The 21,492-nt window shown below is 31.7% G+C and overlaps 1 protein-coding gene across 5 annotated transcripts in view; it reads left to right on the forward strand.

The window, feature by feature from the left end:
• Positions 1 to 3,487: 3,487 nt before the first annotated feature.
• Positions 3,488 to 21,492, forward strand: part of SHOC1 (shortage in chiasmata 1) — a 56,911-nt gene continuing 38,906 nt past the window's right edge. For 2 of the 5 annotated variants that reach the window (XM_016130037.2, XM_016130040.2), the window contains exons 1-6: positions 6,616 to 6,815; positions 9,089 to 9,212; positions 10,882 to 10,969; positions 14,837 to 15,021; positions 20,173 to 20,320; positions 20,523 to 20,646. In XM_016130037.2, coding sequence (XP_015985523.2) covers positions 6,654 to 6,815; positions 9,089 to 9,212; positions 10,882 to 10,969; positions 14,837 to 15,021; positions 20,173 to 20,320; positions 20,523 to 20,646 — 831 coding nt within the window. In that variant the 5' untranslated portion in view covers positions 6,616 to 6,653. Of the gene's footprint in view, positions 3,536 to 4,162; positions 4,347 to 4,545; positions 4,716 to 6,615; positions 6,816 to 9,088; positions 9,213 to 10,881; positions 10,970 to 14,836; positions 15,022 to 20,172; positions 20,321 to 20,522; positions 20,647 to 21,492 lie in introns of those variants that run through there. The other 3 variants (XM_036238935.1, XM_016130041.2, XM_016130038.2) reach the window with 3 other exon arrangements.

Below are 21,492 nucleotides of genomic sequence, written 5' to 3' on the forward strand. Positions count from 1 at the left end.
TTTTATCATGTGATCAGAACACAAAATAAAACAGCAGTAACAAAGACTTGGAAGTAGAAGGGTCTGGGAGATGTTCAGAAGATGGCCAATTGTTCAGGATTTAAAAGTAAATAGCGTTGAGCGACTAGCTGTTCCATGCTAAGGATTTCAGATTTTATCCTGTATGTGATATAAAGATGAAAGAGTTTGAGCATGAGACTGATAGTCTCAGTTGTTTTAGAAATGTCATCCTGGTGACAGTATATAGAATTGTCTGAAGATATTGAAAAAATGATAAAAAAAAAAAAAAAAGAAGAGCAACTTCAGACAAGGATTTGTGAGCTTCTTAAAGGCAAAGATTTGTTTTCCTTATTTTTGCATCTTTATTAACTCGTATTGTGCCTGGCAATAAACATTAAACACTATTACTATGGCCTCAACAACACAGCATGGGAATACAACAATGAAGCTTAACATTACGAGATATTTCCACAAATGCGTGTAATTGATCTGGATAGTAGAGGGGTTCCCCTTGTTCACCCTTCCTTTATGGCTACTAAGTTTAGTTAATACTCAAGTGTGTCTAAACTTGTTTTATTTCAACATAGATTCAAAATAATAATGATGAAAATAATGATGAAATAGAAATGAATGGGAAAAGTAATAGTTCTAACATTCTCTTTATATGCATAATTTTAGAAATGATGCAGAAACATTAACTACTAAGAAAAAAATGCATGATTTAGATGTGGTAAAATTCACTATTGATATATAAAGAACATTACTTTAAGAAATTTCCAAAGATAAGCAGGGAGAAAATATTTGTAAAACATTTGGCAGGCCAAGAGTAAATATTCCTCTTAAAGAGAGTATGGGCTAGTTAATTTTGCCTGGGTTTGCAATTTTGTCTCATACTTTTTAGCTGTTTAATCTTGGGCAAGATACTTAAGTTCTCAATGTCCCTGTTTTTTCATCTGTAAACTGGGGTTTGGGAGATAGTATTTAGTTTATAAGTAGTTGCAAAGTGTTTAAAATAGTGCTTGGCACATAGTAAACACTCAATAAAAGTTAACTATTTTTAAATTATGCTTCTTAATGTGACAGAGATTACTATATATTTCTCCAAATCTGTTCTTTCCTTCTTATTTTAATAATAGAATCTCCAAGTTGTAACTATGCCCATGACTCTCTAGAATAAATACTGACTTTCTAGACTTTATTACACCTAAGAATTACCATGTGACTAGGTCCTGGCCAATCAGATATAAGCATAAGTGTCATATGACAGCTTATGGGAACCTTCCTGAAGAGACAACTAGATACTAACCTGTTCTTAAAATTAAACAGTATGAAATTGCTAAGGATTGGTGAGGATGCAAAGTAACAAGAACTCTCAAATATTGGTGGTGGGAGTGTAAATATGTACAGTACTTTGGGAAACAGTTTGGCATAATTGAATAAATGCGAATATAGGCATATTCAATAAGCCAGAAATTCATGCCTAAATCTGTATTCTAAAGAAACGTATATGTGTACTAGAATATGTATAAAAGGATATTGATAGCAGCATTATTTGTAATTGTCAAGAAACTATAATAATACAAAGGTCCATCAAAAATGAATGGATAAATTGAGGTATATTTATACAATAGTATACTACTCAACAAGAAATCGAATTAATAAATACACACACACACACACACACACACACACACACACACACACACACACAAATGTCCTTGACTAGAAGCAAGAATCAGCTAACACAAATAGTAAGATTCAAAGATAGGCAAAACTATATCATTTAGAAATGTATGCTTGGGTGAAACTTTTAAAAAGCATCAAGTCAGGATTATAGTAATCTCTAGGTCTAGGGGGAGACTTCCTCTAGAGAGAGTTGTGATTAGAAAGGTAAATAGAGCTTCAGAAATTCTTACAATGCTTTGTTTCTTCATTGTTTTGTTTCTTGAGTGGAGGTTGCATGAAATGTTTCTTTAAAATAATTTTTTAAACTATACACTGTTTTATGTACTTTTTATATGAATATTATATTTTACAATTTTAATTACAGATATATTAAAAAACATTGTGCCCTTGTCCTTTTTTCCTTCCTTCCTCCATCCTGCTGCCTGAAACACAGACACTGCAACCTGAGACCATGATAACAAGAATCGCAACATAAAAATACCAGAGTAATGAGCTGGAAGGTAAGTCCCTGAGGACTTTGTGGGGTGCAGCTGCCATATCAGCTCTGAAACTTTTACCTCTGTACTTCATTTACATGAATGAGAAATAAATTTTATATTATTTTGGAATTTTCCATTATATATAGCCAAACCCGATTATTTCATTCTAATATACCTATATACAAGATCTTCCAAAAGACAACCCGTTCAACAGAAAAATTGGCTAATCTCTTAAATCCATGAACATACATCGTACACACAAAGACACACATATATGTTATTATGCAATTACTTCATGGAAGAAGAAATCCATAGGGCTTATAAACATCCAAAAAGTGTGTAATCTCAGCAATAAGCAGCGAAAGGCAAATTAAAACGAGATAATATTTTTCACGCAGCCAATAAGCAAACACTTTTAAAAGCAATATATTCATTTCTATTGAGTATTCGGGATAATGGTTTCTCTCAGGTACTGTTAATGTAAATTGCTATAAATGTTGGAAGGTAAATTGACAATATCTATTACATTTGAAATGCTCTTACCATTTGAGCCATCAAAGCAACACAGATCTGTACCGTAGAAATAAAAGCAGTAATATTCAAAACCAATGTCCAAGAATTCTTATTGTGGCACGATTTGTCAAGATAAAAACCTAGAAACAATCTGTTAAATCCATTGGTAGAATGTTTAGATAAATTATGGCACGTTCTTTCTATGAAATATTATATAGCTGTTAAAAATGAATTTTATCTATATGTCTTGATCTAGAAGGTTACTCTTGATGTGTTGTTTGGTGAGGAAGGTAAGTTCCCATTTCTTATATAATTTGCCAAGCTATCTTATGCATTCATTTCTATAAAAATTTATGTGGCATGCAAGACATGAAAAAATACATTCCAAATCAACATCAGTTACTTGGGATTCAGGGTAGTAATGGAGATTACTTTCTCAGTATTCACTTTCGGATGGTTTTACTTGTTAATTATGAATATAACTATGTGTTACTTTTATTTTACATGATTTTAAAAGGTTTTAATAAAAGATATTCATCTAAGAATGCAGAATAATTAATGTACCTCAATGCCAGATGAATATCTTTGTAATTGATTATTGCCAAACAGGAAATTCATATCACTAAAACAAACTGCACAAACCTGTACAAATAAAGTAGGTAACTTAAGAGAATAATGTGGCTTAACCACTGACATTTCGTAATTCATATTTCACTAATAATTAACTTGAAAGGTAACCATATGTTAGTAAAATAAATGCAATCTTCTGAAAAGGAATTTAATGCTAAGCAATGTGATGGAAAGGAAGACAGGAGTTAATAAATACAAAGAAAAGGACAATTCTTCTTCCTTATCAGGTAGGACTGCAGATTCCCAGATGAGTGTGTTTGGAGGTGGCTATCAATTAAAGTATACAATTTTTGTGTTACAATTCTAATTTATCTTCCTACCCGTCCTCAAATCTTCTTCCACCATCAAGGTATGGCCAACATTTAGCCAAACACCTGAGTCATATTTGCCTCCTCTCTTTTGCTTTCCTCTTTCCCTGAATCTGTTTGGTTGCTAAATCGTCTCAGTTTTTTACCTCTGGAACGCTTCTGCCCTTGCCCTCCCTCTATCCCTGTGGAGTTTGGTCAGGATTAATTAATAACACTGGAGCTGCCACTACTAAACCTTTGCCTGGTTTTCCCGACCTTTCCCATCCAGCTCTTTCAAACTTCCCTCCCTTTTCTACCATCATGCTCCTTTGCACCGTGTGATCAAGGTTTTGACTACCCACAAGGACCACGGTGCTAACCAAGATCCACCTCCTGGCCCTCACATGCTTGGGCGTCCCAGGTTGTCGGCAACCATAGGGGGAAGCACCAGGAGCCCAAGGGGTGGGGCAGGGGCGGGGCTTCGCCTGGCTGGCCAATGGAAATGCTGATATCAGGGTCATAGGTCACATGTCCAGTGGGCGGGAATTTTCTCCGGCGAAGACCAGTAGGAGGCGGTTTTACCGCTGGTAAAAGCTCTGAGGGGCTGGAGAGACGGGAAATATTCTTGAGCTGAGGGGAAGGAAAGATCAGGGTGGCTTAGAGTATGTCGGCTCTGAAGCCTCTAGAAAACAGATTTATGTATCCCTGTGAGGGCAAGACCCCAAAACCAGCGTTCACCATGCCTAATTAGGTGAGAACGGAGGATGTGAAAAACAGAAAAGCCAATGGGGCTTCGATCCACTAACTTGCAGTTGTATGGCTTAAACAATAAGAAAATATGTGAACCTCCCTTCTTCTGCGATTTTACATTGTTGAAGTGTCGTTTTTATGCGAAGGAGTGAGGAAGGGGAGAAATTTGAGGCCTTAGGCTGGTGGAAAGAGATGGGAAGGCAGCCCGAAGATTCACACTAACTCATGTGTGGTCTTAAATAATTTTGAGGATTATATGCCATTGTATATATGTACACTCTAGATATATGTACAATTTTTATTTGTCAATTATACCTCAGTGAAACTGGGAGGAAAAAATCTTAGGATACCTTACTTTTCTGCCTTGTGGGTAAGTACCTGACCTTGTTATTTATGTGCATTTCTATTTTGGCCCAATAAATAACTAGGTCAGCAGGTAGCACAGGAGAAATAAAATCTTTAAAAACAAGTAAGGAAAAATATTACAAGAATTGTTGCAATTTTTAAATACCTTTTCTCTAAACATGATTTTGCTTGTTTTCCCCCTTTTCTTTGACTTTAGAAATAAGGCGAATTTATCTCTCTTTTTATCCATCCACCACTATAAGATGGATTCAAATATTTGTAATGCAATGAAATTAAATTGACAGATGAAAGAAATTCTATGAATGTATTTAACATGTATCTAATTTAAGTACTATATATTTAGATGAATTTAAAGATTAACTTCAATACAGCAGTAATTATTGTTTTAGGTAGTTGAGCATGATAAATACAAAGCTAATAGAAATATTAGGCTTCACAAGAAAGGAAAATTTGAGATATATGCTGACAAACTGGACAAACTAGGTAGAGTTGGTTTTTAACTTTTTGTAATGACTTCTAAAATGAAGCGCAATCAGATCATTCTTTTTTGTGAAAGCACAATATCAAGAAATGGAAATTGTAGAAGATATATTTGCTTTAAAGATAAGTGATACCTTGTATGGAAAAGGTAGGAAAGTACAATGATTGGAAATATTTCCAGAAGTGATTACCAGTAAAATAATGCTATGTCAGCATTGTTTAAGAGTGAAAGAGGGTGCCAACATTATGTATTCCTCACATTTGTTGACACTACAGACTCTAACAGTGTTCAAAATAATTCAGATAACTTATTGAATTTGTTTTCATTGGAAAGCTTATTGTAATATCCAAAATGTCTTGCAATTCATTAATCAAATACAATAGTTGTGTTCTATGTTAAGAACTTGGCTCTTAGTTTTTTTAATCCAGTATTTCAGTAGTTAAGAATGTTCACTTGATGATAAATGAAAATAGGAATAGATTCATAGCCAATTAATGTAGATTAATGAAACAGGTAAACCTCAAACAAATTTAAAATGATAATGAAACTAAGGCAAGACCATTTGGATTACAATAGATATTTCATTCACTAAATATTTATTGTATTTTGAATGATTTATCAAAATGCTGAGAACTATCCGATAACCTGGGCCCTGTCCTAGAGTAACTTTTCTAAACTGTAATTTTTATTTGCATTAATTCTCATTTGCATGAGAACCATCTTGGACTCATTTAGCATTCTAAATTTTAGTTATTGCTTCTTTCAATGAATTTGTTGATTTACTAATACTGACCCACTTACCTAGGAATAATATGCTATAGTTGTTTTATAACAAATGAGCTAATGATTAGAGAATTCTAACTTCAGGTTTTTTTATGTTCTAAGTAAGAGAGTAGAAGGTCCCAAATCATACTGCACTACTTCAGCAGTTTCGTTCTTGATTATTTCATTTCAAGGCTACTTAAGAAATATGGTTTTCCTGAGAAAACCACTCTACCAGTCTTGTGAACTGTAGCTTCTTTTGCAACAAAATGATCACATTAAATATATTTCAGTCCACCAAATAGAAGTTGTGTGTACTAAAGAATATGAAAAATATATTAATTTTATATCAATTATATCATTTTATATTAGATAAAATAATAAGGGTTATGTTTATAGTTACTTATTTATCATTTGGAGCCTTTAAAAATTATTTTTGTTTTTTTGGCTTCAATTTTATTGTGGTAAAATATACATAACATAAAATTCATCATTTTAACTATTTTAAAGTGTACAATTCAGTGGAATTTAATACACTTACACTGTTGTGCAACCATACACCATTATGTAGTTCTATAAGATTTGCATTGCTCTCAAAGGAAATCCTTTGGGAATTCTAAACAGTTACTTCCCATTCTACATCCACCCAGACTCTGGAAAACACTAATCTTATCTCTCTTGGATCCTTTTTTTAAATGAATGAAACAAAGTTTTGTGATTAAGAATGATTTTTTGCTCTTGGCTTTACTATTTCATCAACATTTAATTTTAATTTTTATATTTACAGATGTTGAAATTGGTACTTTCAAAGAAAAGATGTTTTCAACATTCAAATATTGTGCAATAGACTATTTATATGAGGTAGGATGTTACTGGATTATTACCTATTTACTAAGTACTATGATATAAAAAATGTTATCTGAATTTACTATATAATTATGATAACTTTGCAGTTGTCTAAGAGTAATTCTTAATCTAATTGCTTCAAGATTCATTTAAAATTGCCTCCTACTTTTAATATACCTCAAAAATGCCACTTTTGGAAGGAAATTATAAGCAATTTATCACGAAGTTAAAGTGTCAGCAGAAAAAAAATGGAAACTCTTAGAAAGTTTGAGCTGCTTTATGAAAAATCTTGAGTAATCTTTATTGACAATGTGGGGGAAAAGCAATTTCAGTTATCTTTATGATAAAATAACAATAACACCATGTATTCACCACTTATTATGGGCCAGATACTTTGCTTTTTTGCTGGATTATATCACTTGATAAGTTGATGAGTTATGTCATTTGATTGTCATAACTACTCCTTGAGGTGCATGCTATTATTACACAGGTTTTACAATTTTCAAGGAGGAAACTGATGTCTAGAGAAGTTGAATAGTTGTACAAAGCTGAGACTCAAGCCAGACCCATGGTTAAGAACTAATTGGAGTACTTATACAACAAACAGTTCACTGTTCTTATGATCTTACTTGACAAGTTAAATTTTAGTTCTCTTTATAACTTTGACCCTATCCACCAGGAAAAAAAATACTCCGATATCACTAACACTGTTATATTTTACAGAAAATAAGAAATACATATAGAGATCTTCAGGTTTTATTATTCCCTCATAAGTGAGGGAAGCAAATGTATCATTATAACATATATATAGTAGGGAATCAGAAGTCATTGTTACACAAATATATTTATGAATATATCGGCCACTTGAAAAACTAGTCTGTACTCAAACATCCTCAAACTTTTATCCTTGCAATGTTGTCTTAATTTCTTGCTCATGTACCACACCCCATGACACAGTACAAATATATTAATCAATGACAAATCTTATAAAAATACAGAATTTTTTAAAGTTCATGAAAAGTGTTGAAGAACTACCCAAATAATAGGTAAATCTATTATCAAATGAGGATCCTTCAAAATTAGATCAGTTAACAAACAAAAGAGAATAGTTTGAATATGAAGGGAGTCAGAGATGCCTTGGGAAATCCTTAGATATTGAATGCCTTGATTAAGTCTTCAAATATTTAATGCCTTGGTTAAATCCTCAAATATTTTCTAAAAATATCTTTATGATCAAAGGTGAAGTAATGACTAATATCGCGCATGTCATTATACAGATTGTGGGAAAATTATAAGCTAATTATAAACAAAATTTTGATAGGTATAAAATTTAATTTTTATAACTTTATTTTATTCTTTTAGGTAAACTACCAATCAAGCTGTTTTTCCTTATTGTGAACATTTGATCTTCATTTTACATAAATTACTTTAACTGATTTTTTTTTGTACCTTTTATTCTTGGATAAAAAGGACCTTTTATTCACTATGTCATAACACCTTCAGCAAACATAAAACCTCTGGAAATTACTTAGAAACAATTATTTATCTAAATACATAAAATAATGAATTTTGTGGGAAGTCGAGAGTCACTGAAAGAAGACTTTATAGAAGAGCTATTGCTTAGATGAGCCTTGAAAAATAAATAGGGTTTTGATAGCTAGAAAAGAATAGCAGGACATTTTTCAGAGGCACACTATAGGCAATGCTGTTGTTAAAGTGACTACTAAATGTTAAATGGAGTAGCGAGGAGACAAGTCTATTTTAAGAGAACAATTGGTATTAAAGAGTAATGGGAGATAGAGCAGGAAAGTAAAGGCATAATCAAATTATAGAGAACTTTGATTTACTGAACTGATTTAATATTCTTTTAAAGAAATAGTTGTATTTATTAGATTTTTAAAATTTAGAAACATTTTATGGTTGTCACAAGTGAAATAATGCAAAGACATAGGAAACAAAAGTTAAAACAACCATTTATACCAAGTTAAAAAAAGCACATTGCGAAATGGTATGTAAATGACGTGATCTCGTTTTTTGCCACATACACATTTTAGCCTAACCTAGAAAAAAACTCGATAGTAAAATACACCAAACTATTACTGATATTACTAGGGACCTTGACTTTCTCAGAATGCGGTTCTATGTTATTTGGTATTTTATAATGAGTATATGTTACCTTTAAATAAAAATTTTTAAAAAATAAAGAATTTCGATATTATGAATATTAATAAATATGTTAAATCTATTAAATATGTTAAAATATTTTATAATCTTACTTTTTTGCATAGAATGTAGTTAGAAAGAAGTTTTGCAGAGATTCTTTATTTCTTCGAATTCCTTCATGTTTATATCAAGATGGAAATTATCAAGCAGGAGTTGTTGATGATAAATTTAGGAGGCCATGGACAAGAGGTATGTTTTATTTTTACTTCTCAAAAATTTGTTTTAAAAATTCAGAGTTTAGCACAGTATTAAGAAAATTCAGTACCTTCTCATTAAATAAAATGCATTGCATTTATTCATTTTTATGACAGAATTGGGGTGACAAAGTAAGGAATTGAAAAGCTTATACTTGATATGAATAGAACAAATAAAAAATATATAGACGAAAAAGTCTTAACATAGTCTAACATTTGTAAACATTTGTTTTATTATAATATGATCTTGCTCAACTATAGAAGGGCTACTGTAAGTTTTAGTGATACACTGAATATAAAACTTTTTAAATGTATATGTACAAAATATTATCTTTTGCTTTTATCATGTCATGGATTTAAGAAAGAGGTAACCTCCACAGACGAGTCAAGTCTGTTAACATTTATTTAGCATGTATTGTGTACCAGTCACTGTTATGGGTGCTGAGGACACAGAAATGGTCCCTGCCCTCGGTGGGCTTTCAGACTGGTAAGGAAGATGCAGCAATAAAATCACTAAATATATAAACTAATATCTGGTATTTATAAATCTATAGAGAAGACACAATTGTGTAATGTTATGAAATTTCAGGAGTTGGGAGTACAATAGGCAGTTTCTGAGAGTATAAGGCTTTGCAGGCCATAATATGGCGTTTGCTTGTTTGTTTACATTATGGCCAATATGGTAGGTCATCGGGCAATTTAAAGAAAAGGAGTGACATAATCTGATTCATGCTTTAGAAAAAATCATTCTAGTTGTCTGAAGGATGGATGGGGTAGGGATTGGGGGGCAAGAGCAGAGACAGGAAAGTCAATCAGGAAGGCATTGTAGTGGTTCTAGATCTAGAATACTAGGTAAATCTACATGCTATATAAAAGATGAGAGTGGCTTGGACTGGGCTTATAATGATGAAGATGTAAGAAGTGGTTGAAATTAAGGTCCAGCCAACAGTGCAAGGGTTTAAAAAAAATAGAATAAAGAATTTCTTCTAAGTTTTCGACCTGAGAAACTGGGTGGATGGCAGTGCTATTAAGATAGGGAAAGGTTCATGGAGAAGCCAGTTTGTGGCTGGAGTCAATAGCCCTGCTTTGGCCAGGCTAAAATACCAATTAAGCATCTACATCAAGAAGGCAATTGGTAATACTAATCTTGAGCACAACTGGAGTTTCAAGTTGGAGTCATCAATTTGTAGATTGCACATAAACTCATAGAACTGGATGAAGTCACTGAGAGCATGAATATGGATAGAGCAGAGAACCTAGAATGGAGCTTTGGAACACTCCAACAGTTAAAAGGCTGACATAGAAGGAAAAACCACCTTAGAAGACAAGCGAGATAGGAAACCCAGATGAGTGGGGTGTTTTAGAATTCTAAAGAAGAAAGTATTTCAAGAAGGAAGAAGTAGTCAGAAGCATTCGTTCTTATTAAAAGGTCAAGTAAGATGAGGATAGTGAGTTGACCATTAGTTTGACTAAATGTAGGTCATCGATATTTAGGGGGGGAGGGTAATAATGAGAATGATTATTTAAATATTTGGAATCTTTATAAAAATTACATCGTGAACAAATAAAGATAATACTATAATGCCAGAGGTAAATATTTAGCTTCATTGGATTAAGAATAAAAGAAAATTCTAGAAGCTAATGTTTATCATTCTCCTTTCTAGTCTCAACTGTTTCAGTTCGGGGAATGAATGATAGCTCAATCTTGGACCAATGGAAAGCAAGTCTCTTTGTGGAGGAGTTCCTTGAGAAGTATGTGTCCTTAACCTCAAATTTTCCTTTATATCTTGGAGATAAACAGTAAGTGCTACAGACAACTAAAGAGAGAATATCCTTTCCTTTATATCTGCACAAATTTTGATCTTTTATCTGAAGAAAAAGCCCTAATCTGACCACAAAGGAGAGGTTAATAGAAGTGATTTACATCCTCTTTTTATCTTGCCCTCATCACATAATAACTGTTCCGTAAGCATTTGTGTTACAAAAACACACAGAAATAAAGTAAATATGTTATTATGCTTTTAGTCAATAAGTAAACTTTGTGTCTATAGAATGTCCTTCATAGTAAAATCAGCTTTTGCCCTGTACTATAAATGCAGATTTAAGGCTGTTTTCTAACATACTTTGTCAAAATGTTATTTATTATTAGTTCAGTCATTCATCAGATATTTACTGGATGTTACACTGTGTGCTGGATACAGGATACAAAAAATGAATAAGACACAATCCCTACTCTCAACACAAGAAAATGTAAAATATAGATTTATAAATAAATAAGTACAATACAATGTGGAAAGTACAATGACAGAGTTAGGAACACAAAGATAATATGAGGAACATTTGACCTATTCTACATTATTAATATAGATGTAAATTAGATATTTCAGTGCTAATGTAAATAATTTACTCTGTTGCTTTACTTCATGCAAAGAATGCTGATCAGGTGTAGGAAGGATTTAGTTATTCACATTTTCACGTTTTAGTGACTTGTTTTTTTGTTACACTTGAAAGAAACAACCAGTTTAAATGTGTCTAGACTCTAAATACGGAGAAATCCAATATACCATTTCATTTAGGAATTTAAAAGTCAGGTTAGGAAGGTAACATATAAACAGAAAAAATTAATATAAGAATTAAATTATAGGATGACCATAAGATCACAAGGCATAAGGCCAATGCAGAGTATCTGTTGCATGACTGAACTCGTCATCAGCGAGGAAGCAGAAAGGTATAGTGAAAAGAGAGCTCTGTACTGTGAATTAAAAGATATGGATTTCAAGTCTTGATTTGATAAGTCAAGTACTGATTACTTGACAAGTCATTTTATCTCTCACTTTCTTTATCAGTATAATGATAATGAATCAGTGCTCCTCAAACTTTAAGTACATATGAATCACCTGAAGATCTAATTAAAAATGGAGATTCTGATTAAGTCCATCAGTAATGGGACCTGAGATTCTGCACTTCTAATATGCTTCAACGTTTGCTGATGCTTCTGCTCCATGAACCTACATTGAGTAGCAAGATACAAGATGATCTCTAAGATCTCTTTTCATCCTATGAGTTAGATCGGTAGGGTTATCTATGCATTTGTAAGCAGGAGAGATCAGCTCCACAAAGAAGTAGGAATTGAGCTTGAGCTGGACATTGAAGGAGAAGACTAATGAGAGAAAACATTTCAGGCAAGAGAAACAGCATGTCTGAAGGCATGTATGAAAGAAATGGGAGGCCTTAAGGGAATGGACACCTGGTCATATCTGACTTTTCATTCGTTTTGCATTACTGATACATAGTTCATGGCAAAGAAGACACCTGGAATAAGATTTACTTGTCTCAGCCTTCCTGTAGCCAAACATAGCCAAGGTCTTCCCAATGTAATATAAGCAAAAGAGGCTTATGAGATTTCTGGTGAATATCCTTAAAAGAAAGTGACATGGTTTTCTTTTTACTTTTCTCCTTCTTGATGCTGGTATACAGATATAATGATTGGCTCCAGCAACCACCTTGGACTACACTGACAAAAATTAAATCTAGCAATGGCATAGTGGAACAAAAGGAGCCTCAGTTTCTAACAAAATTGTGGAACTGCCTTACTAGCTATGAACTTCTAACCTCTAGATTTTTTGTGTGTTTAAGCCACTATTAATTTTGTCTCATGTAGTAAAATTTAAATTTTTAATAAACTTTATTTTTTGTAGCAAATTTTGGTTCAGAGCAAAATTGAGCAGAAGGCACAGAGATTTCCCATATTGACATTTAATTCTAAATTATTGAGGAGCTACTACAGTTTTGTTACCTAATAGAACTTAAGAATAAACATTCTGATGATTAGCACTACCTAGATTTCCTAAACTTTGCTTTTCCAAATTCTCTATCTCACCTTTCTTTGTTTCTTGTTTCTATTTTTGTTACTTCTTAATATTGATTCTCAGGCCTTAATGCTTTTACTATTGTTGGTATACTTTGTTTTAACATATGTGGGCTTTTCTGCCATGTATTCCCAAAAAACCTGTGTTATACAAAATTGCACACCAAAAGTAACAGGACATACAGGAAAATTAGTTTCTGTAGTCCAAGCTATGTGACAGAGCACTACCACAAATAATAACTATTCTAATTTTTAAAAAACCGTCAGCATGTATTAAAAGACATTAAATTCCTAACAAATAAATATGTATTAGAGTAATGAAGCTAGCTTGATGGGTAGGCTAAAGGAAGGGTTGAGACTATTGAACTTGACAAGGCAAAATGCAAAAATATGAGGTAGAACCATGCAATAAGCTTCTGGCTACCAGGGCACTGCACATAGCCAAAGAGTGCAAGAGGAAGAACATATAATCATATTAAAATTCTCTATGCTTTCATGGCTTGCAGCACTCAGATAAATATAGTTGAATGCAGGATGTTGCACATATATTTCCTATGTGCCTCATAACAACTATGTGAGCTCAATATTCCTATCCCAATATTATATATGAAGATTAAGTAACTAGATCACAGTCATGCAACTAGTCAATAGTGGGAGCTAGTCTTCAAACCCTCAACCCCAGTCTGTCTGACTTAAAACCCTATACTTTTTTGTTTGGTTTGGTTTGTGTAACAGCTTTATAGAGAGATAATTTATATCCATATAATGCACCCATTTAAAATGTCCAATTCAATAGTTTTAGTATATTCACAGAGTTGTGCAACAATCACCACAATCAATTTTAGAGCATTTTCATCAACACAAAAAGAATCAATGTTCTTTTGAGTAATATGGACCTGAGTGAGTTGAAATATTTTTTCTTGTACTTTGTATTTTCTTCAAGAGTAAAGGAGAAACTTAAGAGATTTTCCTATGATTTTTAAGATATGGCATATTTATTTTTTCTCCAATTACACTAGGGAATTGTATCCATTTTGGTTCTTTAAGTCTGTATATGGAATTATTAAGGCTAAAATATTTAGGATATCAGAAAAAAAATGGTATATTAGGATATGTAGCTAAATTGCCAATAATATATTTATCTGTTGGAAAATTAATTGGAAATATCTCTTGTGAGTCCAAATATCCCAATAGTATAGACAATATAAAAGGTTGGATAATGATATGTAAGGAGCAATTTGGCGATGCATGGCAAAGTCTAAAAATTTGTATACCTTTGACTTCATCTTTTCCATTTTTGGGAAAAGTATTTTGAGAAAACAATTAGACGAGTACATAAAGATATTCCCTGCATTATAATAGCAAACAAGTTCAATAAATTTAAATTTTCAGCAATAGAGATTGGTTGGATATTGTTTTTTACCAAAACAATGGGATCCTGTTTATCCATTCAAAAATGAAGTGAATGTACATTAATTGACATATAAATATATTCATGCTTTACGTTTATCAGAGAAGAGAGGTTACAGAATACTGTGTACATGAATCCATTTTTGTTTAAAATTACTCAAAATAATTATAAAAATATATCATTTTAAAATTTATTTCTTCAGTGGTGGGGCTATGGGTAATTTTTCTCTGTATCTGTTGGAAGTTGGTATTAGTTTTTCTACAGTGAACATATACTATTTGTTAATAAAGATGTTTTAAAATAAAACATACATAAAATCAGTAATTTTGTAATGTCATAGAAAAACAGTTACAGGAATGGCGACTCGGATTAACTATGAATTTGAGGAAGTTGTTCCAAGTTCAAATCCAAATTCCCAAAATGACATTGAGGAAGCAACCTTACACACTCCTAAGGACTATAGTGAAGTTTTTACGCCCATCAGTTGTTTAGAAAAATGGCCATTACTTCAAGCAACAAACCAAGGTAAAACATTTATTTTCATTGTGATAAAATATTTCTAATATACATGTTTTCATTCCTGTGTGTTTTTTGGTTTATTGAATTTAATTTTTAAAATTTTATCACAGATATCTACCTGCAAAATTATAATTCTAAGCTTTGCCACATTAGGGAAATAGTCTTTCTTTTATATTAATTCCTTTTTTGTATATTAGGTTGTTCTTGATGTTTAAGTATGCTTGACCTCAAAATAGCCTCAGAGATTTGATCACAGTGTGCTCACAGCATATTGCTCTAATAATATTAACATCAGTGTACAGATCTGATGACATGGCTATCTGGTATAACTTTAAATTAATTGATTATTAAGTAATGCTTATATTTTATTTTCCAAAATATCCTAAAGGTTTTCAATTTCATCTAATTTATATCAAACCATAATTCGAAGTAGAGATGAAATAATATTATGTCAGGAAATTCACCCAGTTTTTACAAATGTACCATAACCAATAATTAAAAGTATTTTTATCCAAAACATATTCTGAATCTCTCATCATAATAGAAGGTGCTGAATTCTTCCAGCCATATAAAACTTGTTGAGGACTTTCGTGTATGTATAATAGCCTAGTCCCTTTTTAAATTAAAAATCTTGAGGTTTTATTATACAATTTCTATTATCATTTAGATGTGCTATAGCTTGAGCCTGAACAATAAATTAGTTCTTTTACTGCTCTTTTTATGTAGATACATAAATTGTATAAGATTTTTAGAGTTTACAAATAAGTGTGTGTTGATATATACATAGTTAAATCCCTCTTATAGTTTTGGAAGAAAGTAAGATAAAGTGATTGCATTAAAGTCCAAATTTGAGAATATGATATAGTAGGAAGAGCCTGAATTCAGAATCAGAAGCTTTGATTATAGTCCAGATCTACCATTAAAAAATAGTACAAGTTTGGGACAGTTTTTAAAATTTCATGGTTTTCAATTTTCTTCTATAATTTATTTTAATTTATTCTTTTAGTTTCTTATAAAAAATTGTGGGGATCAAATATATGTACATATAAAGAGATGGTTTGTAAAAAGAAATAGGTTACCCAAACATAATTATTATTATTAATGTTGCAAACTAGAAGCTGCTATTGGCAAATTTTATAATAGCTATCATCATCTAGAATTAGAAGCATCTTTATAAGTCACTGAATGAAAATAGGCTTGAGTTTCCCAAAGAAACAGATTCGTAGATACAAAGAACAAACTGATAGTTGCAAGATTGGAGGGGAGTTGAGAGGCTGGGTGAAAAAGGTGAAGGGATTGAGAAATACAAATTGGCAGTTACAAAAATACCATGGGGATGTATAATACAGCATAGGGAATATAGTCAATAATATTGTAATAACTATGTACGGTGCCAGGTGGGTACTAGATTTATGGGGGAGATTACTTTGTAAGTTATATAAATGTCTGATCACTATGTTGTACACCTGAAACTAATATGTCAACTATAATTGAAAAATAAAAACAAAAAATTTTAAAATACATATGAATTTTTAATATTTTATATTTCTTTATGAGTTCTGTGTCATTCGATTTCCTTCTTTTCTAAGACAGACCAATATTTCCTGGTATATATATATATATATGCCGCATTTTCCTTATCCATTGATCTGTCAACAGACACTTAGGTTGTTGTGAATGATGCTACAGAGAACATAAGAGTATAGATATCTCTTTCAGATAGTGATTTAATTGACCATATGTTTCTTCCTTTACAACATTTATATCTTTTTTGGTCTCACTGTGCCTACTGAGATTTCCAGTACATTGTTCAATAAAAGTAGTGATAATTGCCATATATGTCTTATTTCTGACAGTAAAGGAAAACTTTAGTGTTTTGCCAATAAAATGGTATAAATAGATAGTATCTCAATGTTTACTTCATTTTAAATGATGAATCATTTTCGATGTTTACATCATTCTCCATGGTGAAATGTTAGAAGAATTTACTAGGTTGAGGAAGCTTCCTTTTGTTCTGAGTTTGCTAAGAGCTTTTGATCATGAATGAGGATTGAATTTTATTAATCTTTTTCTATGACTGTTAAGATACTTACATGTTAAATATAGATGATCCCTTTACTAAAATATTAAAAAATCCTATAATCTAAACATAAATCATTTTGTATTATGATCACACTGTATATGCATTATATTATTTTTAAATGTTACCATTATCTTGGGAACATTTCACCATATACTTAAGTTTTCTTCAAAAGCATGGCTATTAATGACTGCAGTTTTAATCTTATTTATCATATATTTCCCAATTTGAGAGCACTAATGTTTTTAATTTTTAATGTGTACATATATGTGTGTTTCCATTTCCAATTATTTTCTTAAAGTGAATCCCTGACAGTGGAATCATTTGATATAACTTATGGTTTTTTTTAGCTGTATATTCGCTAGCATGGTAGGAAAATACCCTGTTTATGCCAGTCTTATCATCATTGGGTATATTATTACTGATGTCGTAGTAATATATTTATCCAATGTAATGGACAAAAAATTACTGTATGTTTACTTGAATTTTAAGAATTACTAGTGCCTAGTAGTCATTTATATATTTTTATTTTGTGAAATTATTCTCTTTTGTCTATTTTTCTATTTGTATATTTTACCTTTATATATCAGAAATATTGATAACCCCGAATATATTTAATTTGAGCTTAATTAGTCCTGTCAATGTTTTTCCTTTATAGTTTCTTTTCATCGCTTTTATACTTTGAAAATTCTTCCTTGAATTAGATAATTATTTATGCATACTTTCTTTTAACTGTTTAGTATACATTTAAAAATAAGAATAAAAAATATTTTTTCCAAATGTTTTAGCAGTTGTCCCAATATCATTTATGAAATAGTCTTTTCTTTCCCACTGATTAGAAATGCTGCTTACATCACATAGCAAATCCTTATCCACATTAGAGTTTGTTTCTGAATCTTCTATTATGTTCTTTGATTTGCCCATTTTTGTATCATTATCATACAATTTTAACTGTTGAATATAATTATGACATGTATTACTGGTCTCCTTTTTAATTTTTTTCTTACTCTTATATCTATAGTCTTCCAGATTCACTTTATAATCAGTTTTCTAAGTTCCAAAACAGACCTCTTGAGAAACTTAATATTACTGGGACCTTTTAGAATTTTTGCTATAGTCTTTTTGGCTAGGAAAGGGATTATCTTGCTTGCCTTTTAAAAAATTTTTTTAAATGATCCTCACTAAAGTTTTATGGTTGCCTCCATATACTTTCTGCACATTTCTGTTATATTTCTTCCTCAAATTTGTATATTCGTAGCCATCATGAGTGAGTTTTTCTATTAATTTTTGACTAGGTTTTTATGTATATTTGAAAACCATTGATTTTATAATTTCTCACCAGATACCTTAGTGAATGTCTTTGTTTTCATTTAGTTATCTCGCATTTTCTAGGTAGACAAAAATATCTGCAAAGAATAAGCTTATATTCTTTCCTATCAATAGACCTCTTTTTCCTACTCCTTTTCATAGTTAACTAGCCAAAATTTTTTTCCTCCTGACAGTTTAACACTCCTCTACAATAGAGGAAAAGTGTCCTTATCTGTGTTGGTACATATAATAGGAGTAAGCACTCCAGGAAATGGTGTATAGCCATACAAACATAAGGAAGTAGCGCCCTTGGTTAAAAACAAACAAAAACCTTTGTATAAGTATGAGGAACATCAATTGTGGTGTGATGCTGCCATCTAGTGGCATCATCTAAAAAGGGTGGTTAGAAAACAAGACAATCTGAACTCCCAGAAATACCAGAATTAGCTAGCCTGTTGGAAGAGAAGAAAGCTAGAGGGTCTGTGTTTAGAAGTTGAATGTGCAAATGGGAATAAAAACAAATGCCATTTGTGTTTTCACTATTAATATAACCATTAATATTTACAAAATAGATAAACAAATGAACCATCCTTAAATTTTCTCAGATAAGCCCTGCTTAGACATGACGCCTAGCTTTCTTTGGTGTTTCATGGGAAGCTCTGGGCCGCAAGATTAAGAATTTAACAGGTTAACAATCTCTTAACTAGGCTAGTTTGTATAACAATTTCTTTTTTGACGTTTCAAGTTAGCACCAGGCGAAGGGATGGTCCCTGTCTGCCTGCTTTATATCATATATTTATTAAGCACAGGCACACCAGTGATGTAGTTAGTTGGTCATGGGGACATCACTCCATGCTACCTCTCTCATGCCATTCTAAAATTACTTAACTGCAGCACCACTGCTTATCATAAGATGCCATTGCTCCCCTTCAAGGTGGATTTTGCTTTTGGGAGCTTGGCTTTCTGAGTAATTCCTCATCTGAGCTTACATTTTCCTTTCTCCCTTTCTACCCTAGAGCTTTTTGAAGAATGGAGCCAGGATTTATGTTCTCTCCCTTAGCTGAGAAACTATTAAAATCCTGACACAGCTAAGATACTAGAGTAACACAAACATGGTAGGATGGGGATAGAGAGGAGAAATTTATTCCAGTAAATTTCTGTTAGAGTAGTGTTTTCTAATATGTAAGATATAATCACACTTCTCAAGTAGAGATTTTGCTATGTAATTTTCATTGCAACTAATTTTATAACAAACGTGTTTGAAAACCTTTAGAATGCTAGGATGAGAATTGGTCTGACTTGTAGGTTTTGCAGACTATCTCCATTCCCTACATGTCAGAGTCTCTAGGGAGGAATTAAGAGGCAAAATGATGCAGAGAAGAAAAGATTAGAGTCATCAAAAGTCAAATGCTTTTATTTCTTTACAATTTCGTTTAAGCTATCCCTGGCTATTTTGAAGCATAAGACTACAAGAGATTTTTCTTCATTGATTAAATTAATTTTTGTTGAAAAATATGAGCCATTATAACTCTTTCAGGTTATTGTTTACTACTCAGTGTATTAAACCATATTAAAATTTATTGAGCTTTTATCTATATAACAATACTATGCTACATGCTTTATATGCACAGTACAAGAAAAAACTAAAGAATTAAAAATGTGTTTGAAACCTCAACTTTATCTAATGGCTGACTATAGTAACTATCTAGATCCTCTTATATAACTTTTAGATTTTTTCTTATTCATTTACATTTCTTTCATTTTTTCAGATTTGTCTATTGATGAAGAAATCATTTTTGCCTATAAAAGTCAGCTACCAACCTTGCATGCTCTATTGAGCAGGCTAAAACTGTTTTTGATAAAGGACCCCCTTTTAGATTTCAAAGAACAGGTCTTCACAGAAGCTATTTTTTTCAGGTACCTAATTTTCTAATGTTGTACATATTTTTAAGAGGAGAAAATATTCTTTGTATGCTCACAAGTCTAGATCTTATCAATATTTTGTCATTACTCTATCTCAACTCTAATTTTAATTTTTATGTATTTTGATTGGCTAAATTTAGTATGTAACTTGCTATTACTAAACATTAATGTAATGTGGCTTTTTTTTTTTTTTAAGTGAACGCTTCCCTTTTCAAGGAGATTTGAAAGGTCTTGTGAAAGAAGATTTTTACATGGATAAAGAGAACTTTTGTAAGGAGAAGCTAGAAGATACAGCAGATTTCAATGAAATACTGCTTTTGGTAAGATTTTTATAAAAGTGATAAAGCATACTTAAAATTTTTAGTAACATACATTGACAATCTTCTATTGTCAAATTGAAAAGACTTGATAATGGGTTGTATGTGTATCAGTTAAATCAAATTTACTTCTAAGATAGTGGTTCTAAAACTTAGCCATACATTGGAATTACTTGAGGAGTTTTAATAAAATACTTAAGCCTGGTTCCTACCTAGGTATAGTCTGATTTAATTGGTCTGGTGTGAAGCCCACATATAGGGAATTTTAAAACCTCTCCCATGATTTTAATCATTATACTTGGTATAGGACAGTAAGTGGTCATGTTCCAATTTAAAATTGGAGACTGGAGCTAGAAAGGTTGATTTGTGAGTCATAAAACAGATATACGACTTGAACTATAAAAGAAATTATCTCATTGAAGGAGTAAGAATAAGGATGGTCTGAGACTGCATTTTAGGTGCTGCCTAAAATGATTAATAAGGAAGACATCTTTGTATATTAAAGGTCAATCTTCTCAAAAGCAGCCCCCCTTTTTTAGCCTACAGTTCCAATAGCACGCAAAATTGTTTTATGATGTTAATAGGTAAAGAATTCTAGCAGTTGAGTGCAAATAATTTTTCACAGTTTAACAAGCTCAAAAAACTAGACTCATATAGATTAGATGCCTTTACAAAGTTACTTTAAACATTTTTGAAAACAATAGAAAATTTTATATATTTGGTGCTTTTCTTAAATCATTCAAAGAAGATTACATGTAGATTTCTTAAGTCATTTAAAGGGTTGCCTTACAATGAAAAATTTTACCACACGTGGTAAAAATATTAATTCACCTAGTAACTAGTAACACA

This window comes from Rousettus aegyptiacus, unplaced genomic scaffold (assembly GCF_014176215.1).
Source record: "Rousettus aegyptiacus isolate mRouAeg1 unplaced genomic scaffold, mRouAeg1.p scaffold_m13_p_3, whole genome shotgun sequence".
Taxonomy (NCBI): Eukaryota; Metazoa; Chordata; class Mammalia; order Chiroptera; family Pteropodidae; genus Rousettus; species Rousettus aegyptiacus.